The following is a 23,120-nucleotide window of genomic DNA, read 5'->3' as shown; positions in this document are numbered from 1 at the left end:
TACATGAAATTTACCACTGATGAATATTCTGAGGTTGTTCTTAGATCAGAAAATAGTATTTAGTCGTGTGTAAAACAGCAAAACAATTTGGTCAATCGCGACGTTGAAGATGGACTGATGAGATGGTGATGAGACAAGCATGGTGGTCGTTGCCTGACCATGGTTGGAAACTGTTAACTTTCGCGCGTCTGGCGCCAAATATATTAAATAGTTGCGAATAAAAAATAATCTCAGTCATATTTTGCCACTCACGATCAGAGATGGTCACCCTCCGCCAGGCGGACCCTCATGAGGATAGACCTCATCCTCAACCTCCGAAGACTTGTGAGGGTGGGGGCGTGTGAGGGTGAGGGCTAGGGTGAGCCGTGAGCGTGAGGGCATGAGAGTAAAGGCGAGAGGCGATCTGTGAGGTGAGGGTGAAGGTGAGGGTGAAGGTGAAGGTGAGGGTGAAGGTGAAAGTGAAGGTGAGGGTGAAGGTGAGGGTGAGGGAGGTTGAACGAAATTGACCACTTCTGCTCACGGTCACTATTTTCGAACACACCAGATATTAATAATTATTTTTAGCGTAAAGCTAAGTCAAAGAGGATAAAATTTGATAGCCATCTTAAATACAAGTAAAGGCGATTAACTTGGGGATCATATGGGCCCCGAGCTTTCATCTACAAAGGCGCCTGACAGACTTTGAAAAATCCCTATATACAAAAGTGGGGATGGTAACCAATAATATAAGAAGCAACTAGTAGTCGGTAAATATGTATTACTATAGTGAAATCGTCGTATCTTCCGACGCGGGACCGGCCTTGGCAGTGACCCTCTGTTGCCTTGTTTACCTACGAAGGAACTTCCAGTCAAACAGCCAATTAGACCTACCCTGCCCCCTCTTTGGGCTACAAACGGCAATCTTCGAATCCCTCCTCCCCGAAGCAGCCATCAGGAAAAAGGATTTTGTCAAAATAACCGTTCTACGCTGTGAATGGAAACTTGTTCTTAGCCCTACTGTAGATCTCGTTTTGTACAGCCTGTACAAGTAGACTGCACAATTAGGCAGTAAAGTGTCACTAAAGGTCGTTTCTACTGTTACGGCGGCCGATCCTAATGCTGGCAAGGGAAATGGGGAGCGGGGAAGCGACCAATCCAGCACGATAAGAAACGCAGCAGCCAGTAGAACGAGGGTCACATAGTACTTCTTCTGGCCGCGTCGTAACTCTCGGCGCCACCGCTGTTGTTCCCGATCCCCACTTCCCTTGCCAGAACTAGGACCGGCCACCGTAAGAGTAGAAAAGACCTAGGCACGATAATCAGGTAGTAGAAAACCGAAAGTCACTATACTAAGGCATATTGTCAATAGGCCTAATGAAAGAAAATACATACATCTCCTATCCAAGAATTAACATTCCTTAAGTTAACATTAAAAACCAACCAATTGTTTATGTAGCCAGGCACCAATTTAGGGGAGGGGGCCTCAGAGGACTAAGCCCTCCGGTGTTCATCTGCAAAGGGGTCTCCAATGGGGAAAATTTAATTTGAGAAGGGGCACAAAATGAAAAATTAATGAAAGTTTCTAAACATTTGGTACCTTTAGAATACTAGACAAGGGAATCAGTTGCTGGGGCAAAACTATTTGGATGCGTTGAGCTACCCGGACATTAATTTTTATCTTCTCTAGATTCTCCTATATAATACATTTGTAAGCAAACAGTTCCTAGTTAATATATTGAAACAGTGGCATACCCAAGGAGGTAGGTTGGGTATTACAACCCCCTTTGGCTCACCATCTCTAAAAGAAATAACTTAAATGTTGAAAAATATGGCAAAATATACAGCAGACTATTATAAACGTCAGACAAAATCCCTCCCCCACCTTGTAAATCCTGAGCATGCCACTGTCACCCTCTGATTCACCGAGGTACTTATCTCAAACGTGATGTTACTAAGAATATATCTACTCACCCCTGGGAAATATTCCGGTGTAAATGAATTACTCTCATCGCTTCAAGTCGCCAAAAGAAAAGAGACAAAAAATCAGAAAAATATCATAGAAATATACACCAGTACTAGAAATAGAAATTCTACTAGTGGAACTAAATATTCGTTTTCCACACATAATTTTCTAGTTTTTAAAAAGTACATAAAAATGAAGTGGGTAGGCTACAATATTCGATGATAAAATACTGTGATTCCGAATTACCATTTATTACTAGTGGAGCCATCTACGTGTATTCTTTTCCTCCCATTATTATAATTCTACGATACCTAACTGTATCCACATTTGTCAACCTCTTGTAGATATATGAAGTTGACAAAGGTGGGCCAACACCCCCCATTACTTCTATTTCATACACACAGAGAACTAAATGCGTCAGAACGCATTAATTGATGCACTAAAGTGTGTTTTATGGCCTCTGCGAAGGATCACATTCACATTTGATGCATTTTGGTGCATTTTTTGTATGTCGTAAAAGAAACACCAAAGTGCATCAGGTGATGCAAATGAAGATTTTTTTCAGTCGAGATGCGTTTCGCTTCACCTTGATGCGTTTTGATGCACCTTCCTGCACCATTTCTAATGATGCACTTAAACGTTTTGTCTGAGCTACATAAAGTCTGTAGCTCAAACCTAACGTGTAAGTGCATCATCGATAAAGATGCAGGAAGGTGCATCACGGATGCATTTAAGTGTATCTCGACTGAAAGAAATCCTCATTTGCATCACATGATGCACTTTGGTATTTCTTTTACGACATACAAAAATGCACCAAAATGCATCAAATGTGAATCTGATTCTTCGCAGAGGCCATAAAACACACTTTAGTGCATCAATGGCTGCGTTCTGCTGCATCAATCGATATGATGCATTTAGTTCTCTGTGTGTACCGCAAAATTCTTCTAGCACAGATACTATTGCATTACATGGTTCCTAAAATCAAATCCTCTCCCCCATTTCGTGGATACTTATAGATTAAAAAAATATATGTATAAATCCTTAACGAATGTTCGTTCGAGATTTGGTACGATTTGACAATTTTGCCTCAACGAAATTTTCTTCATGATACGATTGTTTTTATCAAGCGTCGCATGTCTGCCACTTTTAGCTAATCGTGATTATGAGAATGAATGATGATAAGATGAAATTGATGAAGGGACACTCACGAAGCCCAGGGCCGGGATTCGAACCCGGAACCATTGCCGTTGCAGCGCAGTGTGCTAATTACTCCTCCACGAAGGCTGGCGTGATGATTTACAAGAGTACGCGACCATAGTTCCTTGTCCCGGTGGAGGCACATAGTGGTTCTGATTTAACTTTAAACTGTACACTCAGAAAACTAAATGCATCATATCGATTGATGCACCAGAATGCATCGATTGATGCACTAAAGTGTGTTTTGTAGCTTCTTCAAAGAATCAGATTCACATTTGATGCATTTGTTTGCATTTTTGTATGTCGTGAAAGAAACACCAAAGTGAATCATCATTTGATTCAGGTGAGGATTTCTTTCAGTCGAGATGCACTTTAATGCATCATCTGATGCGTTTTGATGCACCAGAATGCATCTTTTTTGATGATGCACTTAAACGTTTCGTCTGAGCTTCATAACGTCATTAGCTCAGACCAAACGTTTCAGTGCATCATCCAAAAAGATACAGGAAGGTGCATCAAGGAACATCAACTAATGCATTGAAGTACATCTCGACTGAAAAAAAATCCTCACTTGAATCAAATGGTGCACTTTGGTGTTTCTTTCACGACATACAAAAATGCACCAAAATGCATTAAATGTGAATCTGATTCTTTGAAGACGCTACAAAACACATTTTAGTGAATCAATCGATATGATGCATTTAGTTTTCTGTGTGTAGGTTCAGTCCCAATTTGCATATATTTACATAAAAGTGAATTGAAAACAAAACTGTGTAAAGGGGTGAAGACACTCAATTTTCAACCTCACTTCCACGTTGCATCGTAGACTCAATTGTTGCAGACTAACGAAGCTCTGGCGTCTTGACCTACGGCCAGTGTGATCCTCTGTGAGGCTGTGTGTGTTGTCCTTATAATATGTACTGAGTGCCCTTTTACAGCATCATCTTTTAACCCAAGCAAGAATATTTCAATCCTCCGACATTAGAGCTATGTTATGTTATAGTCCGGCCGTCGTAGGAACCGGTGTCCATTCACAGCACAGAACGGTTATTTTGAAAAAAAAATCATGTTTCCCTGCTGGCTGCTTCGGGGAAGCGGGATTTAAGTGTTGCTGCTTCTTGCCCAAGCAGTAGGCCTAACTGGTTGTTTGACCGCGAGTTCCCTGTTAGGTAAACGCGACAACAGAGGGTCACTGCCATAAATGTAGTTATATTTTAGTTATGGTAAGGGGGTGGACCCCATATGATGTGACGGGCTGACGCATTCAAAACTTCAAAATCAATCAATCAATCAATCTAAAACTGAAAAACTCATAGGCGCTTTGTGATTCATTCTCATCGTTGTGATTCCTTGTAACCAAGGGGTCTCGGGTTTGGTAGCCCGGAGGAGGCACATAGTGATACGGATCCCACTTTAAACTGTAGGTCCAGCCCCGAATTACCTTACTGTGCAAGGACTAAAACACCCAACTCATCGTTGCGATTGCCCGAATAGGTAGAAAGCGACGTGAAGTAACAAAAAATTGGCAATTATCTCGATGCCGTCCCAAGCGAAATCTGAAAAAAAAATCTTGCTATGTTTAGTGTTGGTTTCGTGCGGTTAGCAACACTGCTCCGAAGGCGAGCTTTATTGGCCAATCTTCCAACTCGTACCAGGCGTTGAGTGCGGAGGGCGTGTCCCGAAGACCGATGACGTCACGGACTAGGGCACCGCCCCCTTCTTGGTATCCCGGATGAGTTTCCCCTCTCGCTCGGGAAGTGACTCCCAAGTGTCGACAATCTCCGACGTTGCGGCAGGAGTGTCGGGTTTTCGGTTTCCAAAATCTCCTCTTCACCTGGGAATTTCTTCACGTGACCTTGCTTGACCTTGAGAGGCGAACCCAGGACCGGTACGTGGTGCGTGTGTGTGGTGCGGAGTCGAAGGAAGGCCATGGAAATGGTTCCCACTTCGCTGGCCATAGGATCCGTGACACCCTTTTCGATTTCGGACATTCTTACCAAAGAAGGGGCCGCCTTGCCCGGAAGGGGGCTACAGATTGTGGCGCACGGTTCGAGTCCCGGTGGGGCCAGAGGGCTCGGTCAGGACGAAGCCTTGGATATGACGCAGAAAACGTCAATGAAACAAGGTAACTCTTTCACCATATTTTTAAATTTTCTTTCTCAGTTTACAATAAAAAGGTCAGTTTTCGAATTAAAATTTCATTCAGGAGGGGCCCCGGGTTCGAATCCCGGCCTCGGCATGGGTGTTCCTTGCTAGTGTCCCTTCATCAATTTCATCATAACAGCACTCATCCTCATGGGACCTAAGTTTAGGGACGCAGAATTAACTTGGGACTTGGGGGGGCAAAATCGACTTGGGACTTTGGAGGGGCAGAATCAAACTTGGGGCTTAACTTTCGAGGCAGAATCAAACTTTGGCTTAACTTTCGGGTGCGGAATCAAACTTGGGACATAACTTTCGGAGGGAGAATCAAACTTGGGACAGAATCAAACTTGAGACTTAACTTTCATGGCAGACTCAAACCTGAGACTTCACTTTCGGGGGCAGAATCAATCTTGGGATTTAACTTTCGGGGCAGAATCAAACTTCAGACTTAAATTTCATGGCAGAATCAAACTTGGAACTTAACTTTCAGGGCACAATCAAACTTAAGACTTCAATTTCGGGGAACAGAATCAGTCTTGGGATTTAACTTCCGGGGTCAGAACTTGGGACTTAACTTTCTTCGGCTAAATCAAACTTGTGACTTAACTTTTGGAGGCAGAATCAAACCTGGGACTGAACTTTCTTCGGCTGAATCAAACTTGAGACTTAACTTTCATGGCAGAATCAAACTTGAGGCTTCACTTTCGGGGGCAGAACCAGTCTTAGGATTTAACTTCCGGGGGCAGAATCAAACCTGGGACTTAACTTTCGGGGGCAGAATAAAACTTGTGAGTTAACTTTCGGGGGCAGAATAAGACTTGTGACTTAACTTTTGGAGGCAGAATCAAACCTGGGACTGAACTTTCTTCGGCTGATTCAAACTTGTGACTTAAGTTTCTTCGGCCGAATCAAACATGGGACTGAACTTTCGGGTCAGAATCAAACTTGGGACTGAACTTTCGGGGGGCAGAATCAAACTTGGAATTTGGGGAGGCAGGATCGTCAAGCTTTCCATTGCATAAAATGTCCAGGACAATTTTTGCTAAATAGCTTACATTTACGCAATCATAAAATATACTCTTAGATACTCTGCTCCTCAGGTTCCAGGAGGTTAACAAAAGTATCCTAAATTTTTAAATTTGGTTGCCTGAAAATTTTGGGGGGGCAAGTGCCCCTCCTTGCACCCGCTAAGTATATGCTCATCCTCACGGGATTAGCCAAAAGTGTCAGAAAAGTGATGTCAAGTAACGTATTTAATCAATGAACCATTCGTGAGATTTCCCACACTGAGAAACAAAGTTTGTTTCGAAAAAAAACCCAAAACTAGTTTTTCTTCACCAGATATTTGTTTAACTAGGTTTGTTTTTGTTATTTAGCGTTGCTTTTCCTGCCACTTCTAGCTAATCGATCGCCACGATGAGGATGAGTGGAAATATGATGAAACTGATGGAGGGACGCTTACAAAGAATACCCACGCCGGGATTCGAACCCGAAACCCCCGGCCCCTTAGCGCACTGTGAAAACCACTCCGCCACGAAGGTCGGCTTGTTTAAATACACACAGAAAACTAAATGCATCATATCGATTGATGCACCAGAATGCATCGATTGATGCACTAAAGTGTGATTTGTAGCTTCTTCAAAGAATCAGATTCACATTTGATGCATTTGGGTGCATTTTTGTATGTCGTGAAAGAAACACCAAAGTGCATCATTTTATTCAAGTCAGGATTTTTTTCATTCGAGATGCACTTTAATGCATCAGTTGATGTTCCTTGATGCACTTTCCGGCATCTTTTTGGATGATGCACTTAAACGTTTGGTCTGAGCTAGTGACTTTATGTAGCTCAGACGAAATGTTTAAGTGCATCATCAAAAAAGATGCATTCTGGTGGATCAAGACGCTTTCAAGGTTCATCAAAACGCATCAGCTGATGCATTAAAGTGCATCTCGAATGAAATAAATCCTCACTTGAATCAAATGATACTTGGTGTTTCTTTCACGACACACAAAAATACACCAAAATGCATCAAATGTGAATCTGATTCTTTGAATAAGCTACAAAACACACTTTAGTGCATCAATCGATGCATTCTGGTGCATCAATCGATATGATGCATTTAGTTCTCCGAGTGTATGCCTGAAACAAATGATTGTACATCAGAAACAAAAAATATTTTAGTAATCGTCCACTTTTGCTGATAACGTTTATAGTTATCAACAAATTTAGTCAACAATTCCAAAACTTAAACAAACGTGTTTTTTAGATTATATCAAATCCGTTTTCTTTTATTAACTTTTACTGATACCCATAAGTGCTTAATCCACAGCCGTTTACCCTCAGTGTTGCAAACTTTCCATAGTTTTTGTGCATGGGGCTATCTAGAAAAATATTTCGGGCGAGCATGCTAAGTGTCTCAGCAATAATAAATAATAATAAAATAATATTAGATATCATGAAAAGAATAATAATAATATAAATGTTTAAATTATTGCGTTAATATAAATTATAGTTCCATTCATAACATGTAATATTGTATCGTTAAACATGAATAGGTAAAGATAACGGATATAACAGCATGTATGCATTATCTAGCTTACGTGTAGTTAAGTTTGCCAAAATGCTTGTAAAAACAACTGTTCTAGCAAGGAAGTCAATGTCAAGAAGATAAAGAGTTGAATATTTATTGAATAACAAAAAATAACGTTAGACCCAGTTGACGAAAAGTAAAGTTTCTCATTATTTTATGAATATTATTATAAGTATTACTGTACCGAAATCTTCTTTGGTACTGTCATTCAAAGTCGTATGATCCCAACATCCTTATGCTTTTCAATGAGTTTTGTGGAAATATATAATCCTCGGTTATACGACAAATGCTAATCATGTCTATTTTCATTATATATTTATTTAACCTCATGTCTTTTGGGGGGAGGTTCGGACCCCCTTAGCCCCCCTAAATACGTCCTTGCAAGTGCGTAATATTATCAGCACCTAAGGATCTCTGTTGCTCTACTCATAGAAAACAAAATACATCAAATTTAATTTATGCATTAAATCCATCACTTCATGTAATTGAATGTGTTATTTTTGATCTTCAATTATCATTGACCGATGTACGTATTTTGAATATATCAAGGAAAACCAAATGTTAGAACGAATCAAGGAATCCTGGCCTTCAGGGAAAATGTATTTTTTTTTTTGCATGTATAGCTGGTCGCATCATTAGTTGAAGACTAAAAGTGGTAAACGTTGTAAGTACCAAAAGCGAAAGTGTTGGGAAATCGCATCGTTCCGCACATCAGCCCGTAAGAACGTGTACACTAGTGACCTCTTTACACGCCCTTTGAACTACTTAGAGGGCTACCAGCCACCTTTCACGTTTACCACATTATAAAGCATGGCACATTTCACAGTTTAACGTGTAAAACGGTGTTTGAATTATTGTGGAACTTACAGCGTATACCAACTTTAGTTTTCATTTCACATAATCCCTTTACTTTACATCTGTATTTCCGATTTTTAAATTTGTTGTTAAAGATTTGAAAAAGTTATCTGAAACATCAAATTGATTAACATTTAATACGTTATGTAATATGTAACAGTATTTCCTGTATATCAAAGTAGGAAACATTGTTCAAAATTTCAAGATAAACTAATTATAGTTTAAGAATTCAAATTAACCTAGTTTTGTCTCTAAGTTTTTTTACATACACGATATATTTGTTGTAAATGTAATAATATGATGTAGTTCAAAGTACTCCCCTTATAATCAGCATTCCGAAGAGACAACGTTACAATAAAAATGTCATGTTTGATAAAATAAAAATAGTCACCAAATACTTTGGTAAAAATGATCAAATTTAGTAACCAATTATGGTTACCGAAAATCTTAACCAAACGCCTTCTGTTAATTAAAGCAAACTGGTTCTTTCATGTTGAGTTTTTGGACTTTTAACCACTGTTTTAAACTATTATATACACCTATATTTCGGAGCAGACCCGTAGCTATATGTTTTGGCAGGATTGTGGTTTGCCCCCCTTTCGTATTTCCAACCACCGAAATTTTGTGTGCAACCTTCAATATCTTCTTATTACACCATGGTTTGTGATCTTTACATCTTACAAATTTTGAAATGAAACAAAGAAAAAAACCCACTAAAAGAAAATATACATTGTATTTAAAGATTCGTAGTTTACATTTCTGATTAAAAAGAGTTTAGAATATTTAAGAACATTTCAGCTACGTCCTAGTGTCTGAGGAACATATTTAGAAACGTTACTTTTGCAAACATGAACTTCCAGCAGTGTGCTGCAAGAATATAAGTTTACAAATAAAAAAGAAAAAAGGTTAAGAATAATTATTAAGTAAATAATAAAGTGTGCAGTATGTTTTCAATAGAAAAATTTCTAATTTAAAATTATGAGCTCTGCTTGAAAAAATAATATCCTCATAAAGAGAGTTCTAAGTTCTAAGTAAGATTTACAAAATATTTACAAAAACCTGACTGATATCTTACAAAAAAGAAATAATTAGAATTTAACTTACCTTGCTTTCAATGAAGTAAAATCATCAATACTATCAAAATGGACAATTTTTGCAATTTCTTTTTCAACTGACAATATTGAGAATGTACTTAACCTATCCTTTTTATTCTCTGTCGCATATTCTGATTTTGATGTCGTTAAATAAAAATGGTCTTGAATGACTCCCTCTATGCATAACACACTAGGCTTCAGCCAGCCCCTATACTCAGAGAACTAAATGCATCATATCGATTGATCGATTGATGCACCAGAATGCATCGATTGATGCACTAAAGTGTGTTTTATGGCTTCTTCAGAGAATCAGATTCACATTTGATGCATTTGGGTGCATTTTTGTATGTCGTGAAAGAAACGCCAAAGTGCATCTTTTGATTCAAGTGAGGATTTCTTTCAGTCGAGATGCACTTCAATGCATCAGCTGATGCGTTTTGATGCATCAGAATGCATCTTTTTTGATGATGCAGTTAAACGTTTCGTCTGAGCTACATAAAGTCATTGGCTCAGACCAAACGTTTAAGTGCATCGTCCAAAAAGATGCAGGAAGGTGCATCAAGAAACATTGACTAATGCATTGAAGTGCATCTCGACTGCAAAAAATCCTCACTTGAATCAAATGATGCACTTTGGTGTTGCTTTCACGACATACAAAAATGCATCAAAATTCATCAAATGTGAGCTACAAAACACACTTTAGTACTAGTACATCAATCGATGCATTCTGGTGCATCAATCGATATGATGTATTTAGTTTTCTGTGTGTACCTCCCTAGTGGCTTGTTTCGGATACTGATTCCGTAATTAATCATTTGTCCAGTCCCTGGACACGATGCGTGTTTGGGGCAGGCGTGGATATGATAGTTTTAATTAGAGAAGGGATTTGAAGGTGCAAAATTACGGTCAGGAAAGAGAAGAAAAGTTCTGAAAATGCTTTCAAAAAGATACAGAATAAAGGTGCTGCTAAAATGCCTTTATTCGATGCTCACTTTTTCTGCACCTTCTGAATGCAATGCGCGCGGACCGCATAGAGAACTATGCTCACTTTTTCTGCGCCTTCTGACTGCAATGCGCGCGGACCGCGTAGAGAACTATGCTCACTTTTTCTGCGCCTTCTGAATGCAATGCGCGCGGACCGCATAGAGAACTGTGATTTTGTTGAAGTTTGTGTTCTCCCTCGTGGGTTTTGCTACATTATCTTGGGAACTATTGGGGCTGCAATGATTATATTGTACCATTCTATAGCTCTCATTCTGCTCTACAAAATGAGACTACATGATTTTATGTAGCTGCTCAAGAAGAGTGAAAATCATTTATTTTTCTGTCCAATGTTTTAATAAAACATGAAAGAAAAAGTAGGAAAAAGTGCTAAAGCATCAAAGAGGGTAAATGTGCTAATCTCACGAAAAGGTGCAACAAAGTGACAAGTGTGCTCATTTTACTTGATTTCATGTCGTAAAATATATATCTCAAACGATCGGGGTGAAAACAGCTATATTAAAGCAGTGCTTAAAAGTCCAAAAACTCAACATGACTGCACCACTGATCAACTTCAAAGGAAAAGAAAAGTATTTCTGTGTAGTGACATTTTTCTCAGAGTAAATCTCACTCAGCATCTTTGAAAATTCTATGAAGAAAATGTAAAAGATTGAAAAAGTGGTGATCGAGCTGTTGGCTCTTGCTCCTGTGAATGGCAAACATGAATTTTTGTCTTCAGAGAATGCTGCTCGCAATGCCATTACCAGACAATTTCAGGTGGACTCTACTTTGGCTAAGGGTGTGCCGTGCGAGGTGGAGGTACAACCCCCCTCGAAATATACTCGAAATAATAGTAGTGAAGGACTAAAATGAAATATGAAAAAATAACTTCATTTTTCACTTCGTGACAATATTTAAAAGTTCTCCATTTCTTGCCTACAGATGGGGAAGCAGTGTTATATAAACCACTAACTATATTGTATTGTAACGAGAACTTTTCTAACCACTAACACACTTAGGTAATGTAAATATAACTAGTTGACTTCAACTCTTTGTTTGTACTGGTACAGAACCCAAATCGTGTCAAATGACACAAATATGTTGAATCCAGTCACATATAAACGTGCATAAATATGCATCATAATATGTAATACACGTAATAATATTGATTTTGCCTAAGTGTTATCCTCTTCTTGTATTCAAGGTTTTGCACTTCACTACGCCAACCTGTTAGTACATTGTTTTCAATCCACACTACGGCCAGCGTTATTACTGGCCTCCAATAGCATAAGAGCGTGGGCAAAACATTCTCGTGTGATTGGCTGCTTCGAGCGCCTGCCGTGACGCGTTGCGGAACCCCGCAAGTGTCCAATCACGTCCCCTGCTTCGTCCAATGACGCAACAGCATATAGGTGAAAGGGAAAAGGTCACGTAGGAAACTACAACGTCTTCGAGAATCTACATTCACTACGGCATCACAGCTTGTAGAAACATTTAGTGAGACAACATCATGCCGGAACACATGGAAAAACCTTAGGCTACTACAGAAGTCATTTTCTTAACTCATTGGACATTTTGCAACACAACTGTACGATCTGTTTCACAAAGACAAGAACATTGTTTCAGCGATTACGTGGGAGGAGCGCACGTGAGATCAGCGCACATCAAGATTTCGTGGGACTAGCGCATAGGATCTCAGGTGTTAGTGGGATTGCGCACAGTATGTTCCGTCAAGGTAGAAAGAATCACAAGATGTTAATAATTTCTTGCCAATGTTTCTTACAAACACCAGATATTTCTTTTCGTTGTCCACTGTCAGATCAAGCATAAGGAAGCTCGTCCCGTCGGAAAGTCTCGACACATTTTCATCCAAGGAGGTTCCGGAAATACCAATCGGATTTTGGGTTGTTCCCAGTGTTTTCCTACGTATTTCACACAAAGAGGTTTTTACGTTATTATATTTTGGAATTTCAGTAACTAGTTCATAACCTCTATTCGTCAATTTCCCAAATTCTTGTTTGTAGACGACGTTCCTCCCTTGCTCTTTTCCTGCACACAGACATGGTTTTTACGACTTCCAACTCTGCAACATTCGGAACACACTGATGAGGTTTTCTTTCCAAAACGTCGTTGTTTAATAATCCCTTACACTTCAGCCGGATTTCCTTTACACATCTCCAGTAGATAACATTTTCAGTCTTAATAACTTATTGTTATATTGTTATAATAACTTACATTGCGCATTCACCTGCAAGGAAAGAAAGAAGAACATTTGAATGTGCGCTTCACCCACGATCTTTTTCTCTCTGTGCGCAGATCACACTGTGCGCTCCTCCCACGTGCGCTTCTCCCACGACACCGTTTCAGCACTGGCTGTGCTTCTTGAGTTGTTTTTTGAAGTCCGCGCAAAATCGGGAAACAGGGATTCGAAGCACTATTCGAATCCGGGACGCCTTGATTACAAGGCAACGATTACCTCGCCGCCATCGGCGAGGACCTTTAACATGGTGCGCAAATGCATTTCTTTTATCCACCTTTATCAAGTAAAACCTTTGAAAGTTAGTGTTTCTGGCACGGAGTCTGTCTGTTGTGATTTTGCGCGTGAAAATAAAAATATTATTGTTAGGAACGTGGGCGTAGCCAGAAATTTTTCAAGGGGGGAGATGAGGCCATTGATAATACTTGGATAGCAGAAATAATATCAACCAGCCCACCTGTGCTGAGCCATGTGGGAGTGAGGCCTATAGTTAGGCCCTGGCCATCAAAGGCTGTTTAGCCACGGGATATTATAATAAATATTACCACGGTTATAATTGTTATTGTACAATAAAAACTAATAAAACTAAACCAATATTATTATTATTATTATTATGTAAATGGAAACACTTTGGTGCTCAATCCACCAGATAAGTGAATATCCAGTACAACTGTTTTCCATTTCTTTTAAATATTTCATACAGTTAGTGTACTGATTTTTAGAGCAATTGTATTTTGTTACGAACTTTACACACCTCGTTCAAGTTTATGTTGTGTGACCTCTCACGCACAGAACCCAAAACGTGTCAATTGACACATATATTTTGATTTCAATAACAGGTTAACGTGCATAAACTGCAAATGATGCACCTTTTAGTGTGTCAAAATACACATAGGAATGTATTAAAGGGTATTTTTATGGGATGAAGTTCCGTGTGATGCACTAAAATGCATCAATTTGGAAGATCAGACAAGATCATTTCGAAGATAACGAACTTTCACTTTTAATGCATCAATTGACACAGCTCCATGTGTTATTTCGTTATCTTCGAAATGATCTTGTATGATCTTCCAAATTGATGCATTTTAGTGCATCACACGGAACTTCATCTCATAAAAATACCCTTTAATACATTCCTATGTGTATTTTGACACACTAAAAGGTGCATCATTTGCAGTTTATGCACGTTAACGTGTTATTATATGTGTCAATTGACACGTTTTGGGTTCTGTGTGCACATAAGATTTTCTTATTTGGAATTTTGAAAACTGATGAATGATTTATTCTTTGGATTACATGTTAGAATATGAATATATGTTCCTGTATTCCTGTATTTTACACTATATTTTTCGATCTAATGCACTTCATGCTTTGGTTATTATATTTGATGGGGGTCGAACCGTGCCACCGCCCAGAGCGGCAAATTTTCAGCGCGGCAAAATTTGAAGAGATGAAATAAATAAGCCCATTGAAAACTTGAAAGTTATAATATTACGTATAACTTGGGAGTTAATTATGCCAACCCACCGTTTTGAAGGAACATATAAGTAGTCTTACTTTAGAACCACTGAGTGCCACAAGGTGGGAAAGCAGATTTGATGCCTTAACTTTGTTGAGATATCAAGTGGGGGAGGTCTATGATGCGCTCCTTCAAATAAGTGACGACAATAAAACTGTCCAAATGGTCGCACATGAGGCTCAGTGTATTGCGAACCTGTTGTGTGGCTCTACATTCCTTTGCTCGCAAGTTATCTGGTATGACGTTTTACTCCACGTAATGTAATGAGCAAATGTCTTCAAAGTATTAATCTACGATGTGTTAGATGCTGTTAGATGATTTCTTGCAAACATATCAGCGCTTTGAAAAAAGCAGGAGCGATGAAAAATTTCAGTTTCTTAGACGCCACTTGGCAGCCTGGCAGGGCCTCCACTCGTGGAGGCGTCGGGGGGCGGCGACCTGTGAGCCCCGGTTGATGAGAAGGAATTGCCATCGATTGGCAACACTGCTCAGGGCCGAAATCGAAAGAAGAAGCAGTTTCAGTATGATGAAACTGTTGAAGATCCACAAAAACGGTACAAATTTGATTTCTATTATCAGGTCCTAGACGATTATTTTAGCTGTAAGAGAAATATTTGAGCAGCTTAAACATCACAGTGAATTCTCAATTTCTTTTATAATATTAATAAGCATAAAGACATGGCATCTGATATTTTGGTTCAAAAGTGTAGAAAACTCCCGGACTGATAACACATGAAGGCTACTGAAAAAATGAACTAAAAGTATTTTCGGCTGTAATAAAACAATTACACCAAAGGAGACCTTAAACTGATAATGGGTCATGATTTTGCACCTAATGTGAGTAGAACTTCGAATTTATTAACTTTGTCGGTAACCGGGGTAAGGTTTTTGGAAATTGAGGCTAATAAAAATAAAGATTATCTTTGTTCAATCATGTCTGAAAGACGCTTGCACCCATTTTATGCAAGATAGCGTTATACGAAAAGGAATATTACATGCAAAGCTAAAGTTTCCTGTGCATATAGCGCCATGTCATGAAGGCACATTTAGGGGATGTGGGGGGTAGGGCCACACACATTCTAGATCTCGGCCATTTTGGAGGTGATGTGATCAGCACCACTCTCCGGCCACCTTTACCTCGGAGGGTTGTCCCCAGGTTCCCATTAATTGAGGCTGAGTGAATACCAGAGCCGCTTTATTTGGGGGCAACGCAGGAAAGAATTCAGACCTCAGATTACTCACGCGGAGATCTAGGAATCGTACATGTAATTCTTTTAAAAATCCAATCATATATCACAGACCTACAACGGTAAACACATGAAGTCAAGCCTACATTTCTTTCCTAATGCTTGTTACATTTAAGAGACAGAGAGAGAGAGAGAGAGAGAGAGAGAGAGAGAGAGTTTTCATAAAATATAATAATAATATAAAATTAGTGTCGCATTTTTTGAAGTTTGTCTGTTGTCGAGCGAGATATCCTTTTGTGCTTAATAGTATCGAAATGGTGTAACAAGTCTCATTATTTACTTTATAGTTTGATGTTTCACTTAGGAATATATTGATTTTCAATTTCCCGTTGCTGCGTAATGACGGAAAGGGGGGTTCGAAAGAGAGCGGCATCTGCCCCCCTACCGCCCAGGGCGGTAAAATGACTAGCGCCGGCACTGATGCTAACATAATGAACTTGATTTATGTTACTAATAATAATAACAAGATTTCTGCTTTTTGTAACATGAAGTAAATTATATTATATTTCTAGGGGGGTCGACGAACCCGTTGGACCCCACCCCTCTCGACACCCCTGGCTTGGAATATTTTTCATTAAAACTTATTGTCTGGATCAACTGAAAATTCGAAAACATTAGGCCCTGGCCTGATGTGCATTTTACACTTTAGTTTGGAAACTACATTTAAGTTATTCCGATGACCATGCTAGAACCTGCTGTGAATCGCTCGGGCATTTATAGCCGGGTTCAAACACCAGGCAAAATAAAATAAACAAATGGGAATTTATGTACTTAATTTCTATTGGTTGGATAATTTCTAAACTTTTTTGTGCGATTTGGCTATCCCCACTCTTTCTCCAGAATTCGCCCACTCAGCCTACCTGATCACATAATCACTTATTACTCTTGTCTACTCTTATGGCGGACGTTCTACGTGCTGGCAGGGGAAGTGGGGAGCGGGGAAGCGACCAATCCAGTGCTGTGAGAAGCACAGCAGCCTGTAGGACCAGCGCGCGCAGTACTTCCTCCCGCCACGTCGCATCTCTCGGCGCCACCGCTGTTGTCTGGTTGGTCTGCTGCGTATTCCCCGCTCCCAACTTCCCTATGGAAACAACTAAGAAAGAGAAATGAAGCAGGGGAAACGATATGTCCTTTGTGCGATGGGGAGGAGACGGACGAGCATATCCTACTGAACTGCCCTTTCACACGTGACCTAAGGGACAAATAGATGAAAGACTTAACAGGGAGGGAGGTGATAGAAGTGGTAGACGACAGAATAAAGATAAAGGAAGCGGGGCAACAAGTGAGGAAATTCCTGGGAGAAGTAAGAGAACGGCGGGGGAAAGCTATTAGAGAAGGCAGCGAAATGAGTGATCATGCTCCAGACGAGCCATCTTTATAGTGTAAGTGTTTGTAAAGCAAAATGTATGCGTTTTTTGGTGAGAGTGCAGGAAAAGAGAAGTGGGGCGAGGAGGAAGGAAGAAAGACTGGCAGAAGAACTGTCGAGGAAGGGGAAGAATGTGTATATAGGGGACAAAGTAAGAGACAGCTTAAAAGAAAACTAAATGTAACAAAATAGTGTAGAAAAATCAAAACTATGTAGTGCGTACAGCCTATGGCTCGCACAAAAAATCCTAAATCTGTAAGAAATCTATCAGTATTTAGGCCACCCGCCGTAAGAATAGACAAGAGCTAAAGTAGACCCATTCCTTATGTTCTCAAATCTACTAACCACTGTGCGAACTTCTTGTTTTGGAAGGGGGGGTAGTGCCCACTCAGTGGCGTACTTGTGATTTCATTTCGGGGGGTATGATCGTTTGGTATACAAATTTGTGCATGTAACCAGTGTAAAGTAAACTATTGCTTCCGGTTCCAAGTAACGTAGAACCACAGATAAAGATATATAAGCAGATCTTCATCTAAGGCAGGAAAACCGATGCACGGACCTCCCACTGGGAGTCGCCATTCCCAAGAAGTTTTGTAATAACAAACATTTTTTTTAGTTCGTCGCCATGCAGTTTTACGAAAAGGGTGTAAGACTGCCTTCCAGAGAAATTGCTGCGAATATTGAATTCACTCAGTAACGTCTTTTATATCTATTGAGGTGGTATATATGTCGAAAATGCAAATTAAACTCAAGATAAATAAATCCACATAATAAACGATTTATCTCGTTGCTACGCACATCTGTGATAAATTGCTGAAGTGTTCCTTGAAAAAGTAATGGTTTTATATAACGTTGTTTCTTGAGTAACCTCTTATCTGTTAGGAATGAGTAGTCAGGTATTTTCCAGAATATATTCTTTACATGGATGTCCATCATTCTATTTTTTCGTAACCGCTAGTAAAAGTCACACCTTCGCGGTCAGCTTTCAATGCCGAAGCACTGAGGCTTCGCAGGTGAAGATTTTCTCGGAATCCATCGCTTCAGGGCAATGGTTCCGGTGCAGTCTGGCTTGACAGCTGTTGAAATTTAGCAGTGCCATCTCTTGTTCTGTTTGTTAGAATAAGTGGGAGCAAGATTGCGAGTAGTGACTCTCAGCGGATTATTACAAAACTTCTTGCGAATGGGGCTCAGGAGGAGGTCAGTGACCCTCTGTTGCCGCGTTTACCTACGAAGGGACTTGCGGTCAAACAGGCAATTGCAATAGTATGGGGGAAGGTGGGAATATGTAACACTTTTTTGTTATCCACTGTCATTAGACAAGTTGCTGACTCTAATTATTTTCTAGTATTACAGAGGTAACTATACTCCTTGATATTGGTATTACCAAACGTATATTCTAAACTGTGCACTCATTTCGGAAATATACAATTTATAAGAAAACCTTGTCAAAATTGAGGGCTGTTCAAAATAAAAGCATTCATCATATCTTCAGGATTCCATTGTTGCCTGATGTTTTTCTTCTTAGGATCAAGTTGTGTTCGTGGCATCGTGAACCTGAAACAATGGAAACCGGGGTTGTAATATGGAACAGGTATTTCTTACAAATTCAAAGTGTTCCATATTGCCACCAGCAGACATTTTCCAAGCACCGTCAAAAAACTTTACCTACATCTACCGCTTCCCATTCAATACTATACGTTAGTACAGAAGTCTAATCTGAGGACTTTCGAGAACACGCTATTTTGTTTTGCTAATAAAACTAATAATGCATCAAAAACATGCACAATTCTTACCTTACAACAATTGTTTCGAAAACCTGCCGCTCTTGCCTATGACGACGTCGCTAACTCAACTGCGTCCAACGCGCTCTAGTAAGAAATGGTGAGTATTTTGCAAGTGTTGCCAACTGCCAACATTAGATCCCAGCAGTGAGTAGAAAATTACAGCGAATTTCATATTACAACCATGTTTCATATTACCACCTTATCCCCTATGAGTTTTTGACCAAATTTATATTGCCAAGTTATAGGCTATCACTCGTCTAACCTACAAGTTTCTTGTGAACATATTATTTAATGTAAAATATATGCGCTATTTGATGAAAACTTAAGTTGAAAACAGCTTATGTGGGTTCGGTGAGGTTGGTCAGTTCCAGAATGGTGTATTTTAATCCAAAAGGCTGCATACTTTTCAGGAGGGAAATTTTTCATGTATGGACAATTAATGGTAGGGGTGTGGTCGGGAAGGGATCGGAACGGGAAAAATTCGCAATTTCTCGACTTTGTCGGGAAATTTTCCTTTTTCCGGACGGAAAATGTTCGAAATTTCCTGGAGCTCTGGAAATCTCGAATTCTAGATGTCGTTTTCACCTGAAGTGATTATTTTTGCATTTCTGGAATAAAAACTAACACTTTCCAATAAGTTTCAGACACTTCCAATGCAGCAGAAATCATCGAGGATTAACGACTTTTTAAAATGACCATTCTGCATTTCCCGACTGCTCGGGATCCCGAAAAGTCGGGAAGCCATTTCCCGAAGTCAGGATCGGGACGGTAATTTCTTTTTTCACCCCGATCCCGGTGCCGACTTTTCGGGATCCCGCACACCCCTAATTAATAGACACGAACGATTTTTCAATTGTGTTTGTTAAGAAATGGTATACTACACGCTTTCAATTCCCTTTTCATTGAGGGGTGAGGGATATAAACATCCCTGGCAGGGATATAGATAATTATATTTATTTGTGCGGGGATGGAGATACCGGCATCACCCTCCCGTTAATTTGCACACTGCTAATAACATAGATTTTCAACTACATAAAAAATAATAAACTCGTTAACAGCCATAATGTGTTAATGGGAAATACTAGAGGAGAAGGTCCAAATATGGGCGAAGGTTTAAATATGGGTTTTGGAGTTATCAGCGCTCTCGGGTGCTGCAGCCTGGCAGAGGCTATTGGAACTGGTTATCTGTCAAGGACAAAGGTTGCGGCGCCAATTCGCAAGATATTGTGGTGGTTAGTATCGGCCATGGATGATGTTGTAGAATTGCGACCTCCGAAAACTTTTTGCAGGTATGTTTTAACTCAGCGTTTTCCGAATTCTCATCTGCTTTGTATAGGTTATGATATTAGCGGTACATAAAACAAATGTGAGCTTTTATAATGCCATGATTTGTTTGTTAAATATGTACCACAGAGAGCGAAAATAATTTGAAGAAGAAAAATAGCGTGATGGTCTAAATATGGGCTATGACATGAGGTCTAATGTTGAGATCACATTTTCAACAAATATTTGGAAGTTTTTCTTAATTTCGATTTTTCCCATTCCGCGTGATTTTCAAAACAACAGATTATTCATAAATATGATTTTTATAATGTTTTAGCGATAAATGACTGTTTATTAAAATTTTAATTGCTTTTTGTGATATTGCCACTAGTAGCCCATATTTAGACCACAATTTTGAAATACATCATTTTATAATTTTTTGGAAATTGCTTTTTTTTTTAAAAAAAAAATGGAGACCTTCTATACTTTAGCATGCTATTACATTTAAGTATATATTTCATAGATATGCATTTTAAAGGCAGGTGCTTGATATATATTATTTTTTCCCCTCCGAAAATGACAACATAAAAAGGGGGGCATATTTAGACCTTTTCCTCTACCGGTACTGACGATACTAACGAAACAAACAAAAATTACCAAATATGCCGTGGAAATTTTATCTTAGGTAACTACAATATCCATATATTTCTCTGTATATTAAAGTGCAAGAGGGTCATATTGGCTTGTTCAAAAAATGTTAACAGAATTTCATTTTATAGCGAATAGCTAATAACCCTTATTTCATAAGACATGGAATGGAAACAGTTTTGTTTTGCGATCGGCGTAGGTTCGAATCCGGCTCTGGTCGGAATTTATTCGGCCTACGTATAGGGCCGGTGGCAACCCACCATCGTGAGGAAATTGGGAAGCTTCGAACAAATAAGCGTAATCCGGTCCCGGAAACCTACTATAACGGCTGGGGATACGTCGGGCTGACCCCCCGACTATTCCAATACTGGTTGCAGATCTCCACGCTTAGAGGTGACGAAGGAAAGCGTGGGAGGGAGACTGGCAGTCGGTAGGTAAGCCAAGGCCCTTCAGGGCTGTTGCGCAAAGGATTATTATTATTATTTATTATTATTTTTTGGCGATGAATGCAATGTAAATTACAGCGTTTCAAGAAAATAATAAAATAAATGATGATAAAACCTTAGGCAAGTGGAATGGACAAGACAATTGCAGCTGAATTACGTGGCAGAATGGTTAGAACAGCGTGCTGCGTCGGCAGGTGTCCCACTTTCGAATCCAGACTTGGGCATAGGCGATTTTTGAGAGTATCTCTTCATAATATCGTTACTCATCCTCATCTTTGCGATTTGCCAAAAGTATCAGAAAAGCGAAATAAAATGAACCAAATCATTCGATCAATCTTTTTCGCTTCTTTAGTTCGAGTTCATACGAACCACAACAACCCCTTTCACCGTATCTCTTTATGTCGACTGCGATAGAGAGGTTTTTTTTTTCATAGAAATAAGTAATAATGCTATGTACAGACTGTACACTATTGGCTTCCATTGCATCCAGTGTTGCCAACACCGCACGCACACAGTGACGCCAATTTATATGGACTTGCGAGCAAGGACTTATTTAAGGGAGGGGGGTTCAACGGGTCCAACGCCCCCCTTTTTTGGATCAGTAAAATTACCAGATTACCTGTTCTATCCGCTATATGCGGAGACTTGTCCGTAAACATTTCTTCGGACTTATTTTATTATACTAAATTAGAGGCGTATATTGCAATATCCTGATAGTGGAATTTCTTTGGAAATTACTCAGACAATTTCTGAAATTTCACAAATTCTAGAATCTTACATGTAATTTCTGCCCGAAGTAGTTGTTTGTGAACTTGTAGCATATTACCATTTCATTTTAAATTCTGGATGTGGTGTGCTACCATTCAAGAATTCACAATTCCTCAAGTTTTAATTTTTTGACAATTTGAGATTTCCCAACTGTTCAATAATCCCACCAAAATGTAGATCGGAATGGGAAACATAGTTTCCAATTTGTCTTCCTTGGAGATGTAACTATCTGAGCGAAGTGAATTTCTGTTTTTATTAAGAAGCATAAAGACTTTGATAATTATCTTGTGTATCTTCTGAAGGTAGAAGGTGAATTAAATGGTTAATATTCAATATGCATTTGTAGTTCAGAATTGGAGAATTTTTAGAAAAGCAATATTTTACCACCATTTAAGCAGTGCCATCTATTGGGGATGCGATGAAACTACACATTTTGTTGTGAAATTAAGGCAGTTAATAATTATATTGCTGTTTTCTGAAAAACTAGACGTGATGGGTAAAAATAGATTTTATTTTTGGAATCACCGTGCTGAAATTATTCAGAGACAACAGCCATCCAAACCAATGCAGACTGGTGTAATGGGACTGTATACAATCATTACGTTGTACAAACATATAATTTTGTCGGCACCAGCAACCACCACTCCCGCTTCTCAACAAGCTTCCGGTCAGCAGTGTCCCGGGTTTTCACTAATGAAATATAGCAACCCTAATCATACCAAAAGTTGAACCCCTCCCCCACGTGAACTATACATACGCCCATGCTTGCAAGGCTTGGTGCATGCGATACAGTCTCCACGGGACTCTTCCCAAGCTCTTCCGCCCTTGGCAGTGTGCCAACTTAGCTCTCTTGGAGCCAGATCTGGCTCTTTGGTGCACTCGTTCGGCTGTGAACTGGGACGCCCAATCCCGTGCCCCACTATGATGCAATCACTGGTTCCGGCTTACATAGACTAACTTTTGTCATAATTATACATTTTGCACGTGACGTGATACTGTTATATTGGCTGCGTCGCC

The 23,120-nt window shown here is 39.5% G+C and overlaps 1 protein-coding gene across 1 annotated transcript in view; it reads left to right on the top strand.

The window, feature by feature from the left end:
• Positions 1–5,023: 5,023 nt before the first annotated feature.
• The window catches only part of LOC146003112 (homeobox protein XENK-2-like), a 55,734-nt gene continuing 37,637 nt past the window's right edge, over positions 5,024–23,120 (top strand). The window contains exon 1 of the mRNA XM_083141289.1: positions 5,024–5,264. Coding sequence (XP_082997415.1) covers positions 5,069–5,264 — 196 coding nt within the window. The 5' untranslated portion in view covers positions 5,024–5,068. The remainder of the gene's footprint in view (positions 5,265–23,120) is intronic.

The sequence above is a fragment of the Lepisma saccharinum genome, chromosome 19, assembly GCF_977018435.1.
Source record: "Lepisma saccharinum chromosome 19, izLepSacc3.1, whole genome shotgun sequence".
Classification (NCBI taxonomy): domain Eukaryota; kingdom Metazoa; phylum Arthropoda; class Insecta; order Zygentoma; family Lepismatidae; genus Lepisma; species Lepisma saccharinum.
The sequence above is the reverse complement of the archived record's forward strand: the minus strand, read 5'-3'. Positions and strand labels throughout refer to the sequence as shown.